At 40.7% G+C, this 25,097-nt stretch overlaps 1 protein-coding gene across 6 annotated transcripts in view; it reads left to right on the forward strand.

Annotated features, from left to right (window-relative positions):
* The window catches only part of NHSL1 (NHS like 1), a 231,354-nt gene that overhangs the window by 163,669 nt on the left and 42,588 nt on the right, over positions 1-25,097 (forward strand). For all 6 annotated transcript variants that reach the window (XM_059177425.1, XM_059177427.1, XM_059177428.1 and 3 more), the window contains exon 2: positions 2,100-2,252. In XM_059177425.1, coding sequence (XP_059033408.1) covers positions 2,100-2,252 — 153 coding nt within the window. The remainder of the gene's footprint in view (positions 1-2,099; positions 2,253-25,097) is intronic.

The raw sequence follows: 25,097 nt of genomic DNA on the forward strand, positions 1-25,097 counted from the left end.
TATGAGCATTGGTAAAAGAGACCTTGGAGGAAGCAACAAAGAACAGCGCTCTCGGCCCATTTTCTGCAGCTCCCTCTGTGGGAGGCTGTCTTTGGATGGACTGATTAAAATCTGCCCTGGCAAGAGTGAGATGCTCTGAGAAGAGACAACTGTTCTTTCATGGGAGCCAGTTGGTAGCTGTACTACAGTGGGGCCAGTGGCAGGATTGCACAGACGCAAGTATCACTACTTGGATTTGATTTGTAATTGGCAAATAGGAAGTTGCACTTTTCAATAGTTTTCAACTATGAAGTGTGTGGTAGTTGAGTCTTCCAAATAAATGCACATCAGCAGGAAACATTGCAATTAACTGTGGCTGCCGTTTGGAGGACATAGAGTGAGTTCCGTCTAACGCGAGATTCTCAGGCCCGTAAATAAGGGCCACATTGGTCTTTGTCGATTTTATGTATTAAGATTGGTAATTACATGCAGCACGCAGAACAGTTTTTCAACAAACTACCAGGTGCCTAATTTACATGCTTTTGTCAAACAGCAGAAAGCAGAAAGCACACAGACGTTTCTGTTTTTAGTTTGATGTTGAGTTCGCAATGTTTATTTTCCCATTTAGCAATTTATGGGGAAGGTGGGATGATTTGAGAAATGAGGCTTACAGAATTTAGTAGCTGTAGAAAAGATGGGTTGATGGGTTAATGGGTTATGGGGGAGTGCTAACCTGTGACTCAGGTTCCCAGGAGTGCAAAGAAATGCCAAGTTCCCCTTTAGCGGTACAGGTCTAAAGTCAGGGTCTCTGTTACTGTAGATGAATTTCACTCCTGCCACAATCATGCTTTACATATATTAGTTCATTTGGTCTTTGTAACAGCTCTAATGCTGTGCTGTTGGGTACTCTAAGTGAATTTGAAATACATTAGAATAGAAAGGTTCAATAGTTGATGCATGCTTATTCATTTTATTTTGAGAATCTGTTTATGGTCTTGTTTCCAGGGACATATTGTGTTGTACAAATTTGTATGCTCAGTGTGTGCTCTGTAGCCTACTTCAGAGTCAGGAAAGACTAGCCCCTGGCTCACAATTCTAGGATCTGGTTTTATTTGTCACCCCCAGGAAATGCTTCAGCACATGGTTTTCCTCTAAAATTGCCTAGTCTTTCCCTACATCTGACTTACAGCAGCAGATATGTAGAAAGGGTTAAAAACTGTTGATGCATGTATTTGGTGCTGTAGCTTCATGGTGGGCTCCACTGGTATCCCCAACTCTGTGTTTCAGGAACAAAAACAAAGTAGACACAGAGATCCCAAGCCCTAGGGGGATCAAGGAAAATTATTTAGAAGATTTAGGATACTCTCATGGTTACCTGTTGTTGCCCCTCTGATGTACTCTTTTCTACTGGGAAAACTCAATTGAACTGGGTTATGGTGGGAAGGGTCAATTGCATTGGAATTTTAAAAAAAAAATTTTTTTTAATATAACAACATTCTTTGGGGAAAAAAGTATTCCATGAAAGCAGGAAACAAAGTTTGTAGCACAAATTGATTTCTACTTCTATTAGACATGCTATTTAAATATATTTCACTGAATGTTTATGCTTAATTTTTTTAAAAAGTTGAGTTTATTACAATGATGTTTTAAAATAATGCTTTAGAGAAGAAACATTTGGTCTGCGCCTCTTGGTAGGAAATTTGTTTCTGTCTTGGCAATCTAACATTTACTGTTAGAAAGGCAGTGTACAGTTGGGTAATAAATACTCATTGTGGCAGAGTTAAGTCGGAATTGGAGGTCTCTATCAGTTTTCTTAATTGTTTTCTGACTTTGGAGTCAGGGGAGGGCCTAAAATGCTGGGAAGCAAGTAACTGAAGAAGTAATTCTATCAAAATATTGTGGGGAATAATGGGCAGTTTCAGCTTCTTCCTTCAAGAGACAAAACACTGTGAAGACCCCTAGAGCCTAGTTAAACCTTACGCAGAATTTGTCCCATTTCCCCATTTTGGGCCCTTACCCCTTGGATACGTTAGGCACCAAGAACCCATCTTGATGGGAAATATTTGGAGCCACTGACACTTACTTGGACACCAGAATTCATGCTGCCTTTCTTTCTCCAGCGGTTTCCAACCTTGATGAGGAGAGTCGATGGACAGTCCACTACACTGCTCCATGGCACCAGCAGGAGAATGTGTTCCTTCCCACCACAAGACCACCGTGTGTAGAGGACCTGCACCGCCAAGCCAAGCTCAACCTCAAATCAGTATTGAGGGGTAAGATTGCCTCCCTCCAGCTTGCTGTTCTTAGAGTACTGGCCATTAGAATTGAAAGCACAAATGTGATTGTTCTTTTTAAAAGAAGATCTATTTATAATGAACACATGGTATGCTGGTTTTTTTAGACGAGATCATAAATACTTCTAGCCTAATACATGCCTAATAGGTTCTGGTCTCTGTAGAAACCTGCCAGTTTACAGACATGTAAATCTATCCTCACAGAGCCCACCCCTGCTTGGAAACTCTCTTTAGCATGTTCAAACCACCAGTACTAATGTAATCCAAATAAACCCCTGATGACATGGGGAATTTGCCCCTGCCTTTTTTAAACCATTGTAGGTATTCAAGGCAAATTTGTTAAAGCTAATACTTTCTAATGGTTTGTTCTGTTTAGTTCAGGTTGGGTGGAAAGGGGACCTATATATAGACTTTGAGTTCAAAGTGGTTTGTTCATCAGGACTTGGGCAGAACCCAGCTGCTGTCCTCTTAAGCATTGGTTCTGTCAACAGATGGGCAGAGTGCCCTGCGGGCAGTAGGAAATACACAGGAAGAGTCTCCTCCTATATCTAGTTTAAAAGCTTCGTTTTTCTTCCAATTACTATGGATGTTAAGAAGTGTAACTGTGGGACGCCTGGGTGGCTCAGTTGGTTGGACGACTGCCTTCAGCTCAGGTCATGATCTTGGAGTCCCGGGATCGAGTCCCGCATCAGGCTCTTAGCTCCATGGGGAGTCTGCCTCTCTCTCTGACCTTCTCCTCGTTCATGCTCTCTCTCACTGTCTCTCTCTCAAGTAAATAAATAAAATCTTTAAAAAAAAAAAAAAAAAAGAAGTGTAACTGTGTGGGAAGGAGGGCTTCTCTTAAAAGTGGTAAAGAAGTTGTTCTTTAAAAGAGGAAGGAATGTCTGTTAAGATTCAGAGACTTTTTCCTTAAAACAGCAAACTAAGGTTCTTGTTCTACCAGATGCTGCTGCCTCTACCAGTTTTCTCCTCCCAGGCAATATTTGGGACATTGTTTATTTAAAAAAATGCTTGTTGTTGGGGCACCTGGCTGGCTTAGTCGGACGATCACGTGACTCTTAATCTCAGGATCTTGAGTTTGAGCCCCACATCGGGTGTGGACATCACTTAAAAACAAAACAAAACAAAAAGCTTAAAAACTATTTGTTGTTTTGTTATTTATCTGAAATTGAAATTTAACTGGGTGTTCTGCATCTTACCTAATTGTGAAAAACTTGAATCTAGAAAAAATCTTTTTTTTTTTTTAAAGATTTTATTTATTTACATGATAGAGATCACAAGTAGACAGAGAGGCAGGCAGAGAGGGGGAAGCAGGCTCCCTGCTGAGCAAGTGCCCAGTGTGGGGCTTGGCCCCAGAACCCTGAGATCATTACCTGAGCTGAAGGCAGAGGCTTAACCCACTGAGCCATCCAGGTACCCCAGAAATCTGTTATTGATTCAAGGAAAACCCAGCATGAGGACCTCAACTGATACTTACTAAATACTTGTCTACATGCCAGATTCAGTTCTAAACCCATTACTCTTACTATATCATTTAATCTCCAGAATAATCCTGTTTATTATTATACAGATTTTACAGGTGGTAAAACAGAGACATACAGATCAGAAACTTGCTAAGATCTCTAAGTTAGTTAATGGCAGAACAAGGATTTAAACTTGGACAGTCCAAGGCTACAGAGCCCATATTCTTAACTGCTACATTATATTGCTTTTAACGTCCATTTGTTAGAACTCTTTTCATTCTGGTAGAAGTGCAGGCTATAAAGGCAGGGGCTTGGGTCTCAAGGAATTTGTATGTACTTCTATAGTACAAATCAGTATGAAAAATTCTCAAGAAATGTGCCCCAAATTGTTCTTTTAGGAGTTAGAGAAAGCAGAAAATTTCTGCTTCCAGAAAGAAGGAATAGCTATCACCAGATTCACAATAGATATGGTATTCTGAACAGAACTCATTGTAAACATTTTAGATGATAGCCTTATTTTTTCTTCCTTGATATTTTTCTAATGCTTAGAAAAGCAGTATGTATCTTATAGTATCTTATGTATCTTACAATATCTTACAGTGTCTCATATCCTGTGGTCTTGGCTTTGGACTGTCCAGAGCTGAGATTATTGGGTCCCCCTTTTTATGTAGCCTGCCTAACCTGTGTATTTAGTGACCGAAAGCTTAAATGGAAAGAATTCCATTAGTTGGCCTCTTCTGTATGGCCTTGGTATTGTACTTCAACCTTTGTTGCCTTCATGATATACCTAAATCCAGCCAAAATTTTTTCTATATCCCTTCCCTACGATTTATTTTCAGTACATTTCGACCAAGAGCATCTCTCCTTATAGTTCACCTTCTCCCCCCAAATAATTAATAAGAATATTAAATGGCACAGTTCCCAGGACAAACCCGAGGCAGTGCCATTGTTAACATTTCTCTCTGAGCTAGGAACAACAGAGCTCTGCATGGTCTGGCTTGTAGAGAACGCTTACAGGAAGGTATGTGTAAGTTTGAGGATTCAGGCCTGGCTGTTTTTTTATCGCTCTCCAGGAAATTGTGCTTCATGGCCTCTTTCATGTATTTGCAAGTATCAGATCAGAGCTTCTCTTTTCTTCCCTGAGAAAATTGACCATCTGTATATAGATTTTTCTGATTTTATTTTCCTTTTGATTATTCAGCAGCTTCAAGTGAAATATCATCACTACTAGTTTTGCCTACACTTGAATTTTTTTAAAAGGTCAATGCTTTAGCATCTGCTCTCATGTCCTAAAATGCCTCATCAAAGGGATTTGCTATTAATAAAGTTAATAACTTTGGAAAATTCTTGGAGCTCAACTTTTAAAGTCTGGATTTAAATACTCCTGAAGAGATTTTTAGATAAATAATAACTTTTTAAAGCAGTGATTGAGGAAGACGAAATGTGAAAGAGCACCTGAGTGGTTTCCTCTTCATTTATTTACTTTTAATCACATGCGCAAAACTTTACATCCCAAACTTTCCCTACACCATGTTCACAACCTGAGTTAATAAACACAAGTGCGGAGCATTAATGGCGTCAGTATCAATGAAGATTAAAAAGAAAAAATCTGGTCCCTGAATGTATGGCACTATGAAGACATGAGATTATATAAAGATATCAGTTTAAGTTAATTTGCCCTCAATGTTCTTTGCTTAAAGATATAGAAAGGTAGCTAATTATTCACTATGAGTGATCTGTTTTGTTCCTTCTCTTCTTACTGTGACCTTATCCATAATTTTCAGGAAGGAAAGCTGTTCATTGATGCTGAATAGGTTGGTCCTTTTTTGTAATCATCAAATGCCATCATGTTAAGTTCTGCCAGGTTTAGGAGAGCTCAGCTGTCCTCTGGAGGATCATAAAATGTGGAGGGAAGTGATGCAATGAGTACTAGTTAAATTAATAACTAAGTGTTGTAAATATTTGCTTATTAAAGTAACGCAGAAGTGCTTAAATTGGTAGAGTGAGGAAGGCATGGGTTTACTTAAAAATGTTTTTATGAAAAAAAGTTTTTATGAAAAAACTGAGTTGGCACATAAAGACAGATAATAGACTCAGTTTAATAAGCATTTGAGCATCAATTCCGTACTATACCAGGAGTTTTTTGTTGTTTGTTTGCTTGAGTTTGTTTTCTTTGGGGGATGGGGGGGCTATGCCCAGAGTTTTTAAATGAACTAGGAAAAGTTCATGGGTCCTTTACAGAGCTGAACTTGCTACTTTGTGTCAAGATTGAAGTAAATAGACAGTGATGTAGTGGAGATGTGTATGATGTGCAGTGTGCAGGCAGAGAGCTCAGTTGGCTGGAAAAGAAAAGCATTGGGAGACACCCCCCCCCACCACCACCATCTGCCCACTCTCTCATCCCGCTACCGAGGAGGAGGTAGGCATCTTGTGGCATATGGAATACCCAGAGCAGGTGTCTTCTCTGTGCAAATGTACTCTGTGCTGGTCCAAATAGGTCCAAATTAACTCAGGTTCGTATCTGTTGTTGGCTAGTCTCTGGAGAATTTGGTAGAATTTGGTGACCATGCTCTTAGACCAAATGACTTGATTTTGGTGATTTGCTAATGACCTTACAAACATGGACCTAGATTTAAAAATATTACTTTGATATTTGGCTCAACAGGATATCTGGCTGACAGTGATTAGTTAATTTCTGAAGACGGATCCCATTGTCTATTAAGAATTCATTTATTGGGGCACCTGGGTGGCTCAGTGGGTTAAAGACTCTGCCTTTGGCTCAGGTCATGGTCTCAGGGTCCTGGGATCGAGCCCCACATTGGGCTTTCTGCTCAGCATTCTGCCTGCCTCTCTGCTTGCTTGTGATCTCTCTGTCAAATAAATAAATAAAATCTTTAAAAAAATTTTTTTAAAGAATTCACTTATCTTTTAACTGTATTTCCAGAAGAATTCTGCCCTTTTAATCTCCATGGTTGTTTGAACCATTCATGAACTTCATCTGAATTAGATGGGATGATAGGTAACCTTTACCTAAATATCTATGTGGATAATTTTAGCATTAGTCAAAGGGCCACATTAAATGGGAAAAGGCGGGTTGAGGGATGGGGTTGGTTAGGTTAGGCTGAATGAAGTGTTCAGATTTTATTTCTTTTAGAGCTTTAGTTCTACATTCAATAGTTAGGAGCATGTCGAAGGCTGAAATAAAGACATGTTATTTTCCAGGCTCCATCCCCCAAAAGCCTAACCTGGGAGAGAGAGAGAAACACAGTTTCTCACAGTATGTTTAACAGACAGTTTAGTTACTGTGTCCACGTCCACTCCTGCCATAATTAGTTCACGGAGCATCTGTTGTTGTATCGAAAATGTTCCCTAGTCACTCTATCCTTCCTGAAGAAATACATTTTAGCAGGTCAGCCCTGCTCTAGAATTAGAAGTGTGAGCACAGGGAAGAATGGCGGATCTGGCCTGTGTTAATTCAGTCAGTGGGTTATATTTATTATAGGAATTGAGGATTTACAGTGTGAAGAAATGGTGGTTTGTACCAACCGGTTTTTTGTGGTTTTTTTTTTTGTTTTTGTGCATGCGTGTATGCTTCCCAACATGTTCGATGCTGAAGGGTACACCTCTCTCAAAGTTAGGACAAGGTTTCCAGGTAGTTTCAGTGGGGTTCCTCTGACAGGTTGTGACATAATAGGCTTTATCTAAGGCTCTCTGCATCTACCTTTTATGTCAGGAAGCTTCCTCGTTGGCCTTTGGCTTAGACAGATAGGTCTGTTCTGGGAAAGATTACGGGATTCTCTCTGGATTTGATGAGGTGGCTTGGCTATCATATCTGGCTGCCTTGGGCACGTGGTTCCTGTGGTTTTAGCCATTGATGCTCTTCTTGGGGGTCCTGTGGCACTTCTCACGGGACTGTTTGAGGGATGCTTTTGGAGGTGTGGGCTTGTGGATGTTGACCAAGAGCTCTCTCTCCTGGAATGGTCCATCTGCTCACTGCTGTTGACACACTTAAGATGAACATCTGCTTTGCCCACCTGTGCTAAACATGGATTATTTTTCTTCTTTGTCACTTTTTAAAAACTATGACATAGAACACAAATACCTAAAACATTGTACAATGTAAAAATAATTATAAAGCTAATGTCAAAAGAACCATTACCGTGGTCAAAAAGTAGACTAAGGCCTAAACTCCAGAAGCCTCTTGTTCTTGCTTTCCAGTAGGGAAAAATCCAGGTTTAATGAAGAGAGCCTGGGTCACATCTAGGTTCAAATCCTGCCTGTTATGTACTAGATATCTCTGATTTGAGTTTAATTTTGAGTTTTACTTCTTTAACAATTTGACCTTGTTTATGCATCTGTAAAATAAAGACCATTATGTCTGTGTTTATGGGAAAAAAATTAACGTCCCTTTGCCAAATATCTCAGAGTACCTGCCCCTAAAATTGGAAGCAGTGTTTGTAGAGGGAAGGGTGCATTTTAATTTAAGTGCAACAGAATATGGATACGAAGTTATAAATCTCAGCCCTCTTTCCTAAATGGCTATCCTGATTTAGCTGATGCTTTCCTTCCTACCCATTATGCTCCAGAGATACGCTGTTGGGAGGAGGGAGAGGAACAGAACCAGAAATATCAGTGATGACAAGGACAGCTACAGACACTTGGCACTCGGTCGTTTTGTTTGTATAAGCAAGGTGACTTTTTCTCCTACCCACCTTCAACCTCGGGAAGAGCGTAGATTGCTAGAGCTGGAAGGGACCCCCCACATCCTTTGATTAATAAACCTCTTTTCATTTTGTAGGTAAGTAAACCAAGGCTCCCAGAAATGAAGGGGTTAGTTTATAGCTGCTTTTGCAATTGATAGATGATGAGGTTGGGGTTTGAAATCGAGTTTCTTGCTCAGCCCACACCTGTCCCTTTGGATCTAAGATCCTGAGGGCCCTGAGGAAATGCTTTGATGTCTGCCATCAGCTTTCAGAAAGGTCACAGGGAGCTGGAATCCAGAGGCCTAGGGCAAGTTTGGTTTTGTTAGCTGATTCACTTAAGGAATGCAGATGAGCTTATGGATGCCCAAAGGAGGTGCTTCACCCTTGCTCTGGAAATCTTCTCTTCATTCAGTCCTGATTTCATTGCAACTCAAGTATAAGAGAATAAAAGGAGGGAAGCTATGTCAGGGGACATTGGGTATGTCAAGTATCTATAACTGCTCTTTCATTTTAATGGCATTTGGTGCATATTTTAGGGCTGTAATAGGTCATTAGTTCAGTGGACTTAAAAAAAAAAAGGCACAGATTTTAGAAGGGACAAGAGAAATAAAAGGGGACCGGTGATTTAGCACTCCTTTGCCTGGTCCTTCCTTGTGTTCCCCAGAAGAATCCTTAGGTAGAATTGATAGGTAGGAGGAGAAGAGGACGTATCACTGTTTATTTTAAATTTTTTAAGATTTTATTTATTTATTTGACACAGAGAGAGATCCAAGTAGGCAGAGAGGCAGGCAGAGGGAGAGGGGGAAGCAGGCTCCCTGCTGAGCAGACAGCCTGAAGCAGGGCTGGATCCCAGTACCCTGAGATCATGACCTGAGCCGAAGGCAGAGGCTTACCCAGTGAGCCACCCAGATGCCCCGAAGTATCACTGGTTAAAGAAAGGTTATTTTTAATATTCTATAAGTCAGAAACGTTAAATAACTTAGATTCATTCATATAGAATTTTTACTTAGTTTCTAGTTTAAATAAAAATAGGTCTAGAATTCAGGTAAGGAGAATGGTACATCATTCTGGAAAAGCCACTCAAGAGGGGTAGGGAATATATTGTTCCATCTTTCCTAAAACATAGCAGCATCAGCATTTTGTTCATTTGTCATAACTAGTCAGGAAATAGAGATGCAAGGCTGGAACTTGTATTTCTGGGCCGCTAGGAGCCTGTGAGATGTTGGAAAAGACTGTCCCATTTTTGCCCTTGGCTTCCTGCTCTGGAAAGCAATGGATGATGTCTAGGTTCCCTTCTGAGCTCAAAAATTCTGCTTGGCGTCTCAGTACTTACTGCTTAAGGGTGACGGATGTGACGTTCTTTGACACCAGAATAGAACTTAATGCTGAGTCTTAAGTCCCAGCAAACTGGGTTATCGACAATCTAAGTTGGTGCTGCCGTGAAATTTTTCTAAGTGCATCCTGCAGGTAAAGCATGGGCTGGGTATTGTGGCTGAGTCCAAGAGGAATGAAGCTCCCTGGAGAGCTGTCTGTGTGAGTAAGAGGGCGGAAGAGAGTGGTAGGAAGAGAGTGGTATTACGGAGCCTCACCCCTGCCCCTGGGTGTCCTCTTTAAAACGGAAATCTGATTGTACCTCTCCTTTGTTAGAAATTCCCTAGGCGCCCCTCTACACAAAGCTCCTTAGCATCTAAGAACCTTCATGATCTGCCTGCCCCTTGTTGGTCTGGCTTTATGCCTTCTACCACCTGTGCCTTCACCTGAAGGATAAAGTCCTTGCATTGGAATGCTAGCTTGTCGTCTTGTGCTCCCTTTCTCTGCTGCCTGTCCGGGCCTTGTCCTTCTTCCTGCTGTATCATAATCTCTTACTCCTGGCTGGCGACGCCCGTTTCCCTGGAAGAGTCATCTTGGGGTTATCTGAGAACCCCGAGAGGTTTTCCTGGACTTTCCAGGACACGCCTTCCACCCTTTCCCATACACTCCCACAAAACCTAAACAGCCCTCCATTAAACTGCATAGTCTGTGTTTACTCGTGTATCTCCCTGCCTGATAGCGAGACCGTTGGGAGCAGGACCTTGTGTTGTCATTTGTGTGACTCTAGCACACAGCCTGCTGCTTTACTTCACTAGGTTGACTTTTCAGAGGCAAATGGTAATGTTAACAAAAAGCTGCTCTCTTTCTGCATTCGGTATTTCATTGGACGGTAAACAATGTTGTGTTTGTGGAAAGGTCACCTAGAACTCAGGAGAGAGGAGAGGGCTGAAGGCTGGAAAATGGCGAGGGGCAGGGTTGAACCCGGAAGCCTTTACTTTAGGGGGCCGGAGAGGAGAAGTCGGTGAGAGAGTAGTTGGGAGAAGAAGAGAGTCAGGATGGGCGGTGATGATGCGGCTCACAGATAGGGAGAGAGTCTGGAGAAAGGATACTAACCTGGTCATTAGGCTGCCATTGGTGACATTCAAAAGCGAAGTGTCAAGGAAGGCTTTGGATGTTAAGAAGCCAGATTTTATGGGAGAAGAATTATTTTTATAAGCAGAAAAATAATGCAAGACATTTTTTGAGAAACAAGGAAGTAGAATAAATTGATGTCAGCAAAACAAAGAGAAGAAGGGGACAGTATTTCAAGGTGTGGCAAGATAGAGGTAATATTACTTGTTTTAAAAACCAGAGCCAATTCAAACATGGTTGTAGACAAAAGGAGCCCTGGAGGAGGGGAAAGATCACAGATGCTAAGAGAGAATGGGGAGGATGTTCCCTGAGGATACAGAGCAATAGGCAGTGAACTCAGGGCCACAGGTGGAAGTCAGGTTTCCACCTGTGTCTCCTAGACAGAGAATTGGGAAGAATTTTGAGATGGAGCAAAAGAAATGGCAAAGTTGTTCATGAGTTGGTGCTGGAGGCTTGACAGAAACGGGGCCCTCCACTCTGTTGCTGGGGCTTTGGTGAGAAGAATGACTTGATTTGGTGCTCTTGTTCAGTGCTTGTGAATTTAATTAGGTTGACTTTTCAAAGACAAATGTTCATGTTATGTGTTATTGAAAGCTTTTTTTTTTTTTTTTTTTTTAATATTTGGTATTTCATTAAACTTCTTTTGAAATTTTTGTCCTTAGGGAAAGTTACCCAGCCTGATGAAACAATGGATCAGATTCTCTATTGAGGAAAGGGAAGAGCAAAGACAAAAAACGAGGAATTAACAGAATGGAAATGACATGCAAACGAGATTGTTTAACTTCTCTTGTTAGATTGGAGGGCTCGGGAAATTTTTTATAATACTAACTGCCCTGCGCAGGGTAAAGCTGAAATAGTTGCGGAAGTCTGATGCAAGAGCAAGAGAAAATGAACAATCACTGCTTTTTCACTAGGTTAAGAGACATGGTGCCTTTTTTTTTTTTTTAATGGTAAGCAACACACAAAAGATAGACTAGGGAAGACAGTCATTTAAATGATCCAGGTCTTAACAAAACACTGGGGATTGTTTCAACAAAAGGCTTTTTGTTTTGTTTTTGTGTCCACGGCTAGACTGCTGTTTCAGCAATTCTGTTTTAATTCCTGATAAAGTGAGTAACTTGAGTGGCCTCTGTGTTGCCCTCAGTGCAGCATAAAAACGCTACATTGAAGGTACTGTGGATAAGGTTTGTTATCACTCTCGGTACCACTGAAGTCTCTCGGTGTTGGTTTAGAATCTTAGCTGGCTATTTGATACTGAGTAACCTTGGTAATGCTCCACTACTGCCAATGAGAGGGCTTTCTCATTCTCGAGTGAAATGAGATCACCTCCCATTCGGCTGTGCTCTGGTGCCACTCAACCAGAACTGGCAAACTCTTCACACACTCCCATTAATCATGGCACCAGAAAACGCTCACCTTAATTTCAGTCAGATTCAGTGCTTTGAGTCTCCTTGAATTAATTTGGGCATGTGAAGAGAAGAAGTATTAAAAACTAGTTTTCTACAATAGCAGTTCACCTCTACAAGTAAATCTTCCATGGTTGGCTGTGAAAAATAAAGCTAAAGGTTTTATCCAACTGCTTAAGTTTTAATATTTAATTCCTAATTTTTTGGAGGTTTTTATTCCACTCTTACAGAAATTAACCACAGAGGGACAATATTCACCGAAATGACCTTTTTAAAACCCTTCCACATAAAGGGAAGTTCCCTGTGGTGTTGAATGTCAGTGAGGGAGACGTTTGTCCAGGGATTGGGAGCAGGGTGGTGCTTTCCAATACATGTTTACACAGTAGTCACAAACGCATTTCCTGTTTGACTTTGAGCTGATGACACAGTTAATAGCTCATTTGTCTCCGTGGTACACCGCCTTTCCAACCCTGGTCATTTTATTTCCCCAAACCCACTATGTAGATTGAAATGAGAAGTCATTTGGAATTACATTAAATAATTTTTAAGCACATGACTTCTGCAGTCCGCTTGTCATTCGTCCCTGCCCCCCAACCTTAGCAAAGAAAACTGTCCATTTCAAAGGCGTCCATTCCATCACCATTTCCTGTCTTCTGCCTTACTCCTACCCGAAACTTCTGGGAGCTCTATTTGATTCTGTCTGATCAGAAATCTTCTAGGTCTTATCCATAATACAGCTAGTTTGTAAATACTGGATTTAATCAGTTTCCCTGAAATTCCGCTGAGACTAAATTTCCTTGGATAGATAATCCTGATTGAGCACTGGACATCATCTTCCCTACTTCATTCCCTTCCTACCAGCTTTCCCTTATCCCTGATTTCCTGAAGATATGATTGGGGCCCCACCCGCATTGGGTTCCCAGCCCACACTTCCCAGCTGTGGTTAATAAACACATGGCCAGTTTAGACGAGACAAGTCATATGCCTTCGGTTTATTGAGGTGGAAAGCGTGTTCAAGGATAAAGTACATGGGGGAGAGGAAAGGGACTGCACCTCTATCATGTAATCACAGTACGCTTTCAAGTCCAATCACAGTATGCTTCAGGTCCTTATCATTCATTCTCTTAATGAACTCACTGGGTACCTGCTAGCCACCCACACAGAGTGAGATCATGCAGGGCTTAGAAAGCATTGGGATTTTACTTTCAGGGCCTGGGAAGGCATTGGAGAGGTTTACACTCAGGAGTGACATAGTCTGATTGGTCCTTTTTAAGTATCTCAGTGGGGTTCTGTGTTAAAGTTCACCTCAAGGGGGCCGGGTCGGAAGCAGGAGACTAGGTGGTGATTACCACAGTAATCCGGTGAGAGGTGGTGCTGGCCTGGATCAGGAAGCTTCCTCCTCAGTTGGAGCTCAGTTGGGATATTAAAAGCAAGAACTCTCCCAGCATTTTAAAGGAGGCTTGACAGGCAAGGCACTCCCGTAGTAGCAAAGTTAAAAGCTTTTTCTGCAATAAAACAGTATTCTTTAGGAACTGAAAGTAGTACCAAATAGAGCATTTCTCCTCTCTGCCTTGACCCTACCCATAAACTAAATTCTTCTTCATCCTTTGTTTCCTGTTCCCCGCTGAAGTTTCTCTTAGTGGGTATGGATCATTTGTGACAGACTAAGACTGATCAACCCTCCCTTCCTCTTGGGTCTTTTGGCATTTCTCACTTAGAATATCTAGGAAATATCAAACTTCCCTAATTCTATTTCCGTCTTTTCTCCTACTGCGGCTCCCAGACTAGCAGCATCACCATCACTTGGAAATTTACTAGGAATGCAGGTTTTCTGGCCCCACCCTGGACCTGCTGAATCAGACACTCTGGGAGCAGGCTCAGCAATGGGTTCGACAAGCCTTCTACGTGCTTCCAAGGCACCTTAATTTGGAAAGCTAGGGCTCTGTCAGCAGTCAATGCAAACTTGTTTATCAGTCTCCTACGTTGTAAGCCCCCTAGAAGTTGGAACATAGCCCTTCAGCTCCACTAGCTCATTGCAAGCCAGGATTTGAACATAAGCTGTTCTACTCTCAAGAGTTTGAGCTCTGAACTCCTGCTCTTCTGCTCTCTGGCTGTTAGCAGAAAGTGACAAGCAATTGGAACTCCTTGCCTTCAGGGGAGCTCCCTTTCCTTTGACACTTGGGTGATAGTTCGCATACTTTCTGATCAGCCTTCTTTCTTTCTTACCCAGTTAAGCCATTTATTCTCTAGTATTTGGAACATGTTGTTGTACACACACCATTAGGAGAGGAGACCTTTGCTTTCTGAACTTTAGAGAGGCTTAGGCTTAGTCATTAAAGCCATATATTTTCTCTTTATCCTTTTATGTTTTATGGTGCTTTGGATTGTAAGTATCATTGAAGTGACGACTGGTGAAGAAGCAATGTTATGGGAACACCTGGGTGGCTCAGTGGGTTAAAGTCTCTGCCTCCTGCTCGGGTCATGGTCTCAGGATCCTATGATGGAGCCCCGAATTGGGCTCTCTGCTCAGCAGGGAGCCTGCTTCCCTCTCTCTTTGCCTGTCTCTCTGCCTACTTGAGATATGTCTGTCAAATAAATAAATAAATAATCTTTTTTTTTTTTTTTTTTTTTTTTTTAAAGATTTTATTTATTTATTTGACAGAGAGAAATCACAAGTAGTCGGAGAGGCAGGCAGAGAGAGAGAGACGGAAGCAGGCTCCCTGCTGAGCAGAGAGCCCGATGCGGGACTCGATCCCAGGACCCTGAGATCATGACCTGAGCCGAAGGCAGCGGCTTAACCCACTGAGCCACCCAGGCGCCCAATAAATAATCTTTAAAAAAAAAAAAAGTGGGGGGAAGCAATCTTATGGACCCAACTTTGTGTTTTTTGGAAGATGAATTTGAGTTTACTTCTTCATATATAAATAATATGCTTTTATACCATATAAGTATTACTGTATAATGACATAAACTTCTACTCTAAAAAGGGGGAGGGAAGAAAAGAACCAAACATTAGTTTAATATTAAACCAAAGAGCATGTCTATTTGAAATCTGTTATTTAAAATAGCCATCAAAGTATCTAGGAAACTATCCATATCAGTATCCAACATCGATATTAAATTCATGGTGTCTTTAGGATTTAACAGCTTTTCAGCTCACTTGGTAGGCTACAAATAACCAAGGAACTTAAAAGCATTTGAACATCTATAATCTCTTAATTATTCCACTTATGATTCTTAAAAACAGTTTAAATAAATTAAAGTTCAATTGTTTTGAAGAATTTTCAAGAAAATCCAAATGTATTTTGGGAACATCCAATATGCCTGATTGGCAAGGCAGAATCCGACTACAGTATGAGAATTATTTTTTTCCAGTGTTGCCAAACCCAGTAAATTAATGAGCTGGAAGGTAAATCCCTTCTGTTTTAAAATGCATTTTGGTTTAATTATCTTAAGAAAATAAATTCCCTAATGGTTACAAAGCATAATATTTAAGTGCAACAGATTTTTCCTATGTACTTACTTGAAAGCTCAAATTAGATGAGCTATATAATACCCAGTACAGCTATTAGACTACAGCTGATACTCTTTTAAGTGTACATGTTTGTAGCCTTATGTGTTCTCAATGCTCTATTCCTGGACAAAGATATATAATAGAACTGGCCTTTTACCCTGTTGTTGATAAATCTGATGGATAAGTAACTGGGATAGAAGTTTGAAAACCTGAATCTTCTAGAAACTTTAGACCTGAGTATCATAATCCATAAGATACAGATTTGTTCTCCTTCAGTTTCCACAGAAATACTTTAAACACAAATCAAATAATGATGGCCAAGGGCTTTCAGTTTAGAAAATAAAGCATTTATTTAGTGTCAGCGGTAAGGACTTTAAAAATCAGTGATCTGAACAAAGGACTTTTTTAGACTATGGTTCATCATAGGACATTCTCACTGAAGCAGCACCTTATGACCATTATTTTTATAATTAATTTTGGAAGTGGAGTCCTCCCAATTTCAATGACCTTGCATTACAGTAGGAGGATTATGAAAGACTTAACACTGTTAAAAGAAACCATGTTCAGATTTTAAAATATGGTGCATCTGGAATGCTCTGCTGTTGTGAAATGCCAAAATTGTGCTTTTGATTTGAATGTTTCAAAACTTGCCTAGCAGTTCATACCTGCACCCACCAACATTAACCTGAAGAATGACAAAATTACCTTCTTAATGGATCCTTCTGGTTTTTACTAGAGCAGCATTTGTTTCAAATTTTTCCTTCATCATTCCTTCCCTTGTTTTCCACATAGTCTAGCAAGGCAGCCACCTTCTCCCTTTTTTCCTTTTAGCATCCCCATACACCACATCATTCCTTGGGGAGTAGAACACCCCATTATGCTTTCAGCATCACATCTCCTCCTACAACTCTTCCTTTTCCTCATTTAAGCAAGTCAGACTTACTAGCCCTGTATTGAAGATAAGAATTTTCTCCTCTTGGAGTATAATTCAGAATTTTTATAATTCATTTAATTTTTCACTATTGTATGTTTTCTCTCACAGAATTATATATGTGAAAAATCAACTAGGGCAAGTTATGCCAGTCAGTGATTAAAAATGTCCATGTACTTTTTTACTGGCATCACTGTGATTGGCTTTCTCCTCCTGTGGGTAACAATCAAACTGCTGTTGTGGGGGTGCCTGGGTGGCTCAGTGGTTAAGCCTCTGCCTTTGTCTCGGGTCATGGACTCAGGGTCCTGGGATCGAGCCCCATAACCGGCTCTCTGCTCAGCGGGGAGCCTGCTTTCCCCTCTCTCTCTACCTGCCTTTCTGCCTACTTGTGGTCTCTCTCTTTCAAATAAATAAAAAATCTTTTAAAAAATTAAAAAAAAAAAAAAAACTCCGGTTGTGGTTTATTTGGGATTTATGTGTCTGAGAAGTTTTCAGCTGAGTCTTAGCATCTTAAGGAAGTGGGTAGGCAAGAAGAAGGTGATAAATGCAAATAAGATCATGTCCCTTCTCTGCTCCAAGTCCCTAGAGGCTGTCCCCCAGCTTCATGGTGAAAGCCAGAGTCCTTACAGCCTTCAAGGCCCCACATAGTCAGTCCCTCCTTTATCTGTCCAGGCACATTTCCTACTATTCTCACCCCAAACTTTTCTCTAGCTCTTTCTCAGGGTGATGGAACCTACTTTCATTGCTCAAATATCACTACTCAGGCCAGCTCCAAATGCCATTCCCAGTTCCTTTATTGGCTCTGTTTTTCTCTTAGCCCTTAGGACCTTCTAACATGCTACATAGTTTACTGTTTTTTCTATTTGTTGTCTGTGCTGTCATTAGAGCGCAGGCTCCATGAGGACAGGAATGTTTCTTCTGTTCCCTGTAGAAACTTCTGTGCCTATCAAAGTACTTGGCAGGCAGTGGATGCTTCATGAATATTTGTGAATTAATGATAAATATGGCATGGGCATGCTTTGCCTTGTAGTTGTAATACCTGAGTTCCCGAGGAGAGAGAATTATCTTAGGAACTAAGGACTTTTTCTAACTATGATTCTGCCTTGGCAGTAGATGCTACCATACCTCCCACTCCTTTCTCTTTGCGATTCTTTCATGAAAAACGTCAGTTGAACCTCTGTACTGTGTGAGGCATGACAGAGTTTCTGAGGAATATGCAGAATGGCTTACAATATTGAAAAACTCAGGCTAGCATGGAAGGCTGAAGTGACTGGGAAAGGCTTTGTAGAAGAGAGGATTTGAGGTAAGCCTCAGAGGTGGATGGCATTTGGATTAAGCTGTCTTCAGGTAACACAGTGAGGTGAGTTCCCGGTAAGCATGGCCACCACCACTGTGGGTCAGTAGGACCTACGCTGCTGCCATCTGTGGGATTTGGGGAGTGATCATGCTGATATGCAGGCTGTGTTAATATGTATAATTAATATGACTTAAACGAGAAAGGAATCAGATTTTCTTTTCCATCTTAACATCTGAGTCTGCTAACATTTTCATTATTTTTTTTTTTAGATTTTATTTATTTGACAGACAGAGATCCCAAGTAGGCAGAGCAGCAGGCAGAGAGGGAGGGGGAAGCAGGCTCCCTGCTGAGCAGAGAGCCCGATGTGGAGCTCCATCCCAGGACCGTGGGATCATGACCTGAGCCGAAGGCAGAGGCTTAACCCACTGAGCCACCCAAGAGCCCCCATTTTCATTATTTCTTTGAGAGACATAGTATTTTCACCTATAGACCTGCTTTACCCGTAAGGAAAAGAGACTTTCCCTAATCTTAAGTTCTGAAGACCATAAATATCAATATTCTTTAAGATACACTTATACTCTTCTACCCACTTAAGCGGTTGCCGGGGGGAGGGGGTTGGGGAGAAGGGGGTGGGATTATGGACATTGGGGAGGGTATGTGATTTGGTGAGTGCTGTGAAGTGTGTAAACCTGGTGATTCACAGACCTGGGGATAAAAATATATGTATATAAAAAATATATGTTTATAAAAAATAAAAAAAAAAAAAAAATAAAAAAAAGATACACTTATACTGACTAATTTCATACTCATTTTTTTTAATGAAAATGCAAATGTAGAGGAAAAAAATTATAATAGAGCTAGTTGAATCTCTTCTTTCTAGGAAAGAGCTTAAGGGCACTAAATCCCCAAACCCAAAGCATTGATTTGCTAGATAAAGGCTAGTGTTCTTTTATACATGAAGTGTGATCTGGGAGGAGTGGAGGGGGGTAGTTTCTCATCACAGCACTGTTGTCAGCTGTGAGTTGTTAACCTCAGGAAAGAATACCAGTTCTGGGGTCAGAGTGCCTGGATTTAGTGTTGGCCCCGTCACTCGGAGCAAGTTTCTTTTTGTTTCTCAGAGTTTTCATATTTAGAATGTGGAAAAGCTTTGGGTCATTGTGAGGAGTAAGTGACTCCCTGTGCAGGAAGTGCTCATCGGCATGGTGGTGTGTTTGTCCGGAGCCCTCATCACAGTTCCTACACCACAGCGACTGCTCCGTCTCCTGAGGGCAGTGACCACATCTTGCCTTTCCCACCACAGAGAATAACTCAGGACATTAGAGATGAGTTCCTGAAGCCCAGAGCCTCACAGCTCTTCAGTATCCAAACTGGGCATTTCCCAAGGTCCAGTTCCTGCCCTAGTTCTTTCAGCGATGCTTTGACACTCTTGCTAAAGAGTGACCACCCTCTTGCCCCATTTCCTTGACAACACTCATAAGTTTCTTCCACGTGTTAGCATCTCTTGGTTCCAGACTGTGTACATTTCCTGGGTCTGCCATGACAAATTACCACAAACTGGGTGGCTTTGAAAACAACAGAAATTTATTGGCTAGATGCCCAAAACTCATGTCAGCAGGACCATGCTTCCTCTGACCTGTAGCGGAGAATCTCTATTTGCCCTTCCAGCTTCTGGTGGCTCTGGGCTTTCTTTGGCTTGTGGCCGTGTAACTTCTAATCTCAGCCCCTTTCAAAGGCTTCCTTCTTTCTGTGTGTGTATGTCCTTGTGTCCTTACGTGGTCCCGTGGTCTCTGCTTTCTCTTCTTACAAAGACAGTAGTCATAATGGAGTAGGGTAGTCCCTCATTTTAATACCCTCATTTTAATGTGATTACATCTGTAAAAGCTCTGTTTCCAAATAAGGTCACATCACAGGTACTAGGGATTAGGACTTCAACCAGCCTTTTTTGGGGACACAGTTCAATGCCCATAACACTATCAGATCAAAGGACCTCAGTCCTTTTCCTCTCTTTCCTTAAATGCATTTACCAAGTGCCTGGCTGATATTCGACCACTATAATGACATCCCTAGGTATGAGGCTTCCTGTCATGTAAAACTGATTAGTTAATAACTTTGTAAATATTTCTGTTAGATCAATTCAAATATTTTAGCTCTATTTTGGATTGAAAATAGTTAAGAAATAAATGCTCAGGCAATTGGGAGAAAATCCAACTATCAGTGCTGCACATAGTTAGGCAAAGAAATAGAGCCACATGATGTTTTGGTAAAGGTAGAGCCAAAGCCTTGGTGAAATTATAGAATCTTGAAGAACTGTACAGCCAAGCATATCTTGTTACGGAATTGCTCACTGGCTTTTACAAGGGGAAGAGTTTGAGGTATTCCTGGTTTATGTGGTAAATCCTGGCAGTCCTGTCCATTTTCTGAGCACCTACCTTGTGGAGGTTTCTGTGCAAAGTTCTGGCATATCCCTACCTCAGCTCTCACATCAGAGAGCAGAGCACTCAGAAATATTTGTTGAAATATTTGTCTCATGTCTGCCTCCCAGATGGAGTAATGTCCCAGCTTTACAGAGGTAGAATCTGAATTTCCAGCAAGGTTAACATGCTGTCCCCTAGACCTCATAGGTAGAAAGTAGGGGCCGATCCACCTTGATTTCCAGACGATCAGCTGCTCCTCCATGTGGAGTCCCTCCAAATGGTTAGCTTCATGTTTCAGCAACACAGAGAGTAGCTTTTCATTGCCCTTGCAAATTCCACATCAAAAGCCTCTCAACCTCATTCAAGAGGGATTGGAAGTAAACAGTAAGTCTACTGAGGATCAGGAAAAGTCTTTGTTTCAGTGTGTTGCCTGCCTGTCCATTTGGAAGAGTCATCGGAGCAGTTTTGAGTATTGTCATTTTGCCCCTTGCTCATGAGGTAGAGTGGCCCTTTCTTGTCCCCTCTGAAGTTAGGTGTGGTCATATGGCTTGTTTGGTCCAAAGAAATGGGACTCAAGTAACCAGGGGTTATTTCTGGCAGAAGTTTCGGGAGTTCACGTGAGAGGCCACATTCCCACTGTGTTGCCATGTGATCAGTTAGCACAGGTACTTCCCTCTTTCCAGTCCCCTAGGGTCTCTGGTGAGCAGAGCCCCTGCTAGTTCTTCTTACACCAGGAGAATGTGTAGCAAAGATTCTTCTAGTTTCTTAAGTCATGGAGTTTTTGGAACTGTTTGTAACTGCTGCATATTCTAGCTCATTGTGACCGATCCAATAAATGTAAAAGCAAAACATGGAAATTGGAAATTCATCAAGAATTTCCAGCAGAGAAAATTATTTTGAAAATAACTCTTTGAGCTATCTTACTCTAACATATTAATATGAAAAGCCTAACGAATAGCCAAATGCATGAAGGTTTGGAGACCCAAGGCCGGCTAAATTCAGAAGATGGTTAGATCACCATCCAGTGGTATGACATTGTTTTGTTTTGTTTTGTTTCTATATTTAAAGCTTTGGTCTACCAAAGAATGTTCACTCACTATTCTTGTGCTGAAGAAAACCGTTTGACATGAAAGGGAAGAGGAGGGAATTTGTGGTTGGAAAACCAGAGGACACAGTGAACAGGGATACCTTTATCCAAGCAGGACTGTGAGAACAATAGCTCAGTTTTACTCCAGAGTTCTATTGCAAGAGGAGTTATGTGTTAAAGATAGATCTTATGTTATATTTAGTATCTCGTTTCTAGCCTGTAGCCGCTGGCATAACTGGCTTTAAATTATGCTTTGCCTTGCAGGGTAGTGTTGGAAAAGTCTTTGTCTGTTCGTGAGGGCTCGCACCTACTTACTTCTCACTCTCCAGACAATAAACTCCATTTAATGAATAAAGCCGTGTTTCTAGAAGCTGAGAGCTGTTGCAACTTGACAAGAGGAGATTCTCCTAGAGTTTTCCTAGTTGGAATAAGATAAGAGACGATGGAATTTGATGACTTGACTGGATTTCAGAAATTTGATAAGAACAAAAAAGTGGTCATCCGCCATAAATGTATGCTGTCTAGTTTCACCTTAGACCCAGCATCTTGTTTCGTGGACATACTACTATTTAAACATTTCTGTGCTCAAGCCTCATGGTAGCAAAAAGAGGCACTGTCTTTTAAACTAAGGCTCAAAAGGTGATGGTAGAAGTTCTGATAACTGGCAGATTTTTCATAGTTTTATGGATAATTTTGCAACACACTCTGGTCTTCTTTTTTTTTAAAGATTTTATTTATTTATTTGACAGACAGAGATCACAAGTAAGCAGAGAGGCAGGCAGAGAGAGGGGAGGAAGCAGGCTCCCCGCTGAGCAGAGAGCCCGACTTGGGTCTCAATCCCAGGACCCTGGGATCATGACCTGAGCTGAAGGAAGAGGCTTTAACCCACTGAGCCACCTAGGTGCCCCACAATATTCTGGTCTTTTAAGATTTAACATATATCAAGTCATTTTAGCTATTTTTAATATTGCTAACAACATCAGAACTAACATCACTTTTAGAGATGATCCAGCCCATATAATACAGATGATCTGTATTTTCTAGCAAGGAATAACCTCACATGATAAGTGCCTCCAATATGTAAAAAGATTTTCAATATTATAAAACGGTGTAACTTGGGGCGCCTGGGTGGCTCAGTGGGTTAAAGCCTCTGCCTTCGGCTCAGGTCATGATCCCAAGGTCCTGGGATGGAGCCCCGAGTTGGGCTCTCTGCTCAGCAGGGAGCCTGCTTCCCTTCCTCTCTCTCTGCCTCTCTGCCTGCTTGTGATCTCTGTCTGTCAAATAAATAAATAGAGCGGTGTGACTTGAAATTTATACTTCTTGTAGGGACAGTTAGTGAAGGATGAAGACTAATTTGAACAACAGAAGGACTTAGTTTACAAGGACCTTGGTTTGAGGGGCCTGGCTGGCTCCGTCAGTAGAGTGAGTAACTCTTGATCTAGGGCTTGTGAGTTTGATCCCCACATTAGGTGTACAGATTACTTAAAAATAAAATATTTGAAAAAATTAATGAATAAATAAAAGGGGCTTTCACTTTGTATTTTGTTTTGTTTGTCAAGTATTTGAAAACAATTAATTATAAGTAGCTACAAGTGGTAACAGTTTTTCTTGTTCTTGTGTGTATGTGTGGCTGGCTGCATTTCAATCAATTCTGTACATTCCTTCAATGCTCATCACAATGAGTGTACTTTTAATACTATCATCTGTTTTAACCATCCCAACCCATCTCCCCTCTGGCAACTACCATTTTGTTTTCTATTAAATATAGAATATATAGTCTGGTTTTTTGTTGTCTTTTGTTTCTTTGTTCATTTGTTTTGTTTCATAAATTCCACATACAGGGGTGCCTGGGTGGCTCCGTTGGTTAAGCATCTGCCTTTGGTTCTGATCATGACCCTGGGGTCCTGGAATCAAGCCCCACGTCAGCCTTCTTGCTCAGTGGGAGACTGCTTCTCCCCAGCCTGCCGCTCCCCCTGCTTGTGCTTGCCCTCTCCCTCTCTCTGTGTCAAATAAGTACATCTTTTTAAAAAAATACCACATACAAGTGAAATCATATAGTATTTGTCTTTCTCTAACTTATTTCAGTTAACATTATACTCTATAGCTCTCTCCATGTTGTTGTGAATGGCAAGATTTCAGATTTTTATGACGAATATTCCATTATACATTTATACACACACATCATTTCATTATCCATTCACTGCTTGACGGACACTTGGTTGCTTCCATAATTTGTCTGTTGTAAATAAACCTGCAGTAAGCATAAGGGTGCATTTATCTTTTCAAATTAATGTTTTTATTTTCTTTGAGTAAAGACTCAGTAGTAGAATTACTAGCTCATATGGTAATTCTATTTTTAGTTTTTGGAGGAACCTCCATACTGTTTCCTACAGTGGCTGCACCAGTTTGTATTCCCACTAACAGTGTGTGAGGGTTCCTTTTTCTGCACGTCCTCGCTAACACTGTTTCTTGAGTTTTGATTTTAGCCATTCTGACAGTTATAAATATCTCATTGTAGTTTTGATTTGCATTTTCTTGATGGAGAGTGATGTTAACACCTTTCCATGTGTTTGTCTGTCTATGTCTTCTTTTGAAAAATGTCGGTGCATTTCCTCTGCCCAATTTTAATTGGATTATTTGGTTTTTATTGAATTGTATAAGTTCTTTATATATTTTGGATAACGACTTATCAGTTACATCATTTACAAACATCTTCCATTCAGTAGGTTGCCTTTTTGTTTTGTTGATAGTTTCCTTCACTGTGCAAAAGCTTTTTATTTTGGTGTACTCTCAAAAGTAATTGGATTTTTTCCCCCTTGCCAGAGGAGACATATCTAGAAAAATGTTTTTATAGCCAATGTCAACGAAATTTTTTTCTAGGAATTTTATGATTTCAGGTCTCACATTTAGGTCTTTAATCCATTTTGAGTTTGTTTTTGTATATGGTCTAAGAAAGTGGTCCAATTGCATTCTTTTGCACGTACCTGTCCAGATTTCCCAGCACCATTTGTTAAAGAGACTGTCTTTTTCCCATTGTACTTGCCTCCTTTGTCAAAGATTAATTGACTCTAAAAGTATGGGTTTGTTTCTGCACTGTCTATCCTGTTACATTGATCTATATGTCTGCTTTTGTGTCAGTACCATTCTGTTTTAATTACCACAGCTTTGTCATAGATCTTGAAATCTGGGATTATGATGCTTCCAGTTTTGTTCTTCTTTTTCAAGATTGCTTTGGCTTTTTGGGGTCTTTTATAGTTCCATGCAAATTTTAGGATTATTTGTTCTATGAAAAATGCTATTGGTATTTTGAAAGAGAATGAACTAAATCTGTGGATTGCTTTGAGTAGTATAGACATTTTAAACAATATTAGTTCTTCTAATTCATGAACATGGAATCTTCCCCTTTGTTTTTGTCATCTTCAGTCTCTTATCAGTGTTTTATTTTCAGAGTATAGGTCTTTCATGAATTTGATTAAGGTTATTGCTAGGTATTATATTCTTTTTTGGTGCAACTGTAAATGGAATTGTTCTCTTAATTTCTCCCTCTGCTACTTCCTCATTAGTATA

This window comes from Mustela lutreola, chromosome 6 (assembly GCF_030435805.1).
Source record: "Mustela lutreola isolate mMusLut2 chromosome 6, mMusLut2.pri, whole genome shotgun sequence".
NCBI lineage: Eukaryota > Metazoa > Chordata > Mammalia > Carnivora > Mustelidae > Mustela > Mustela lutreola.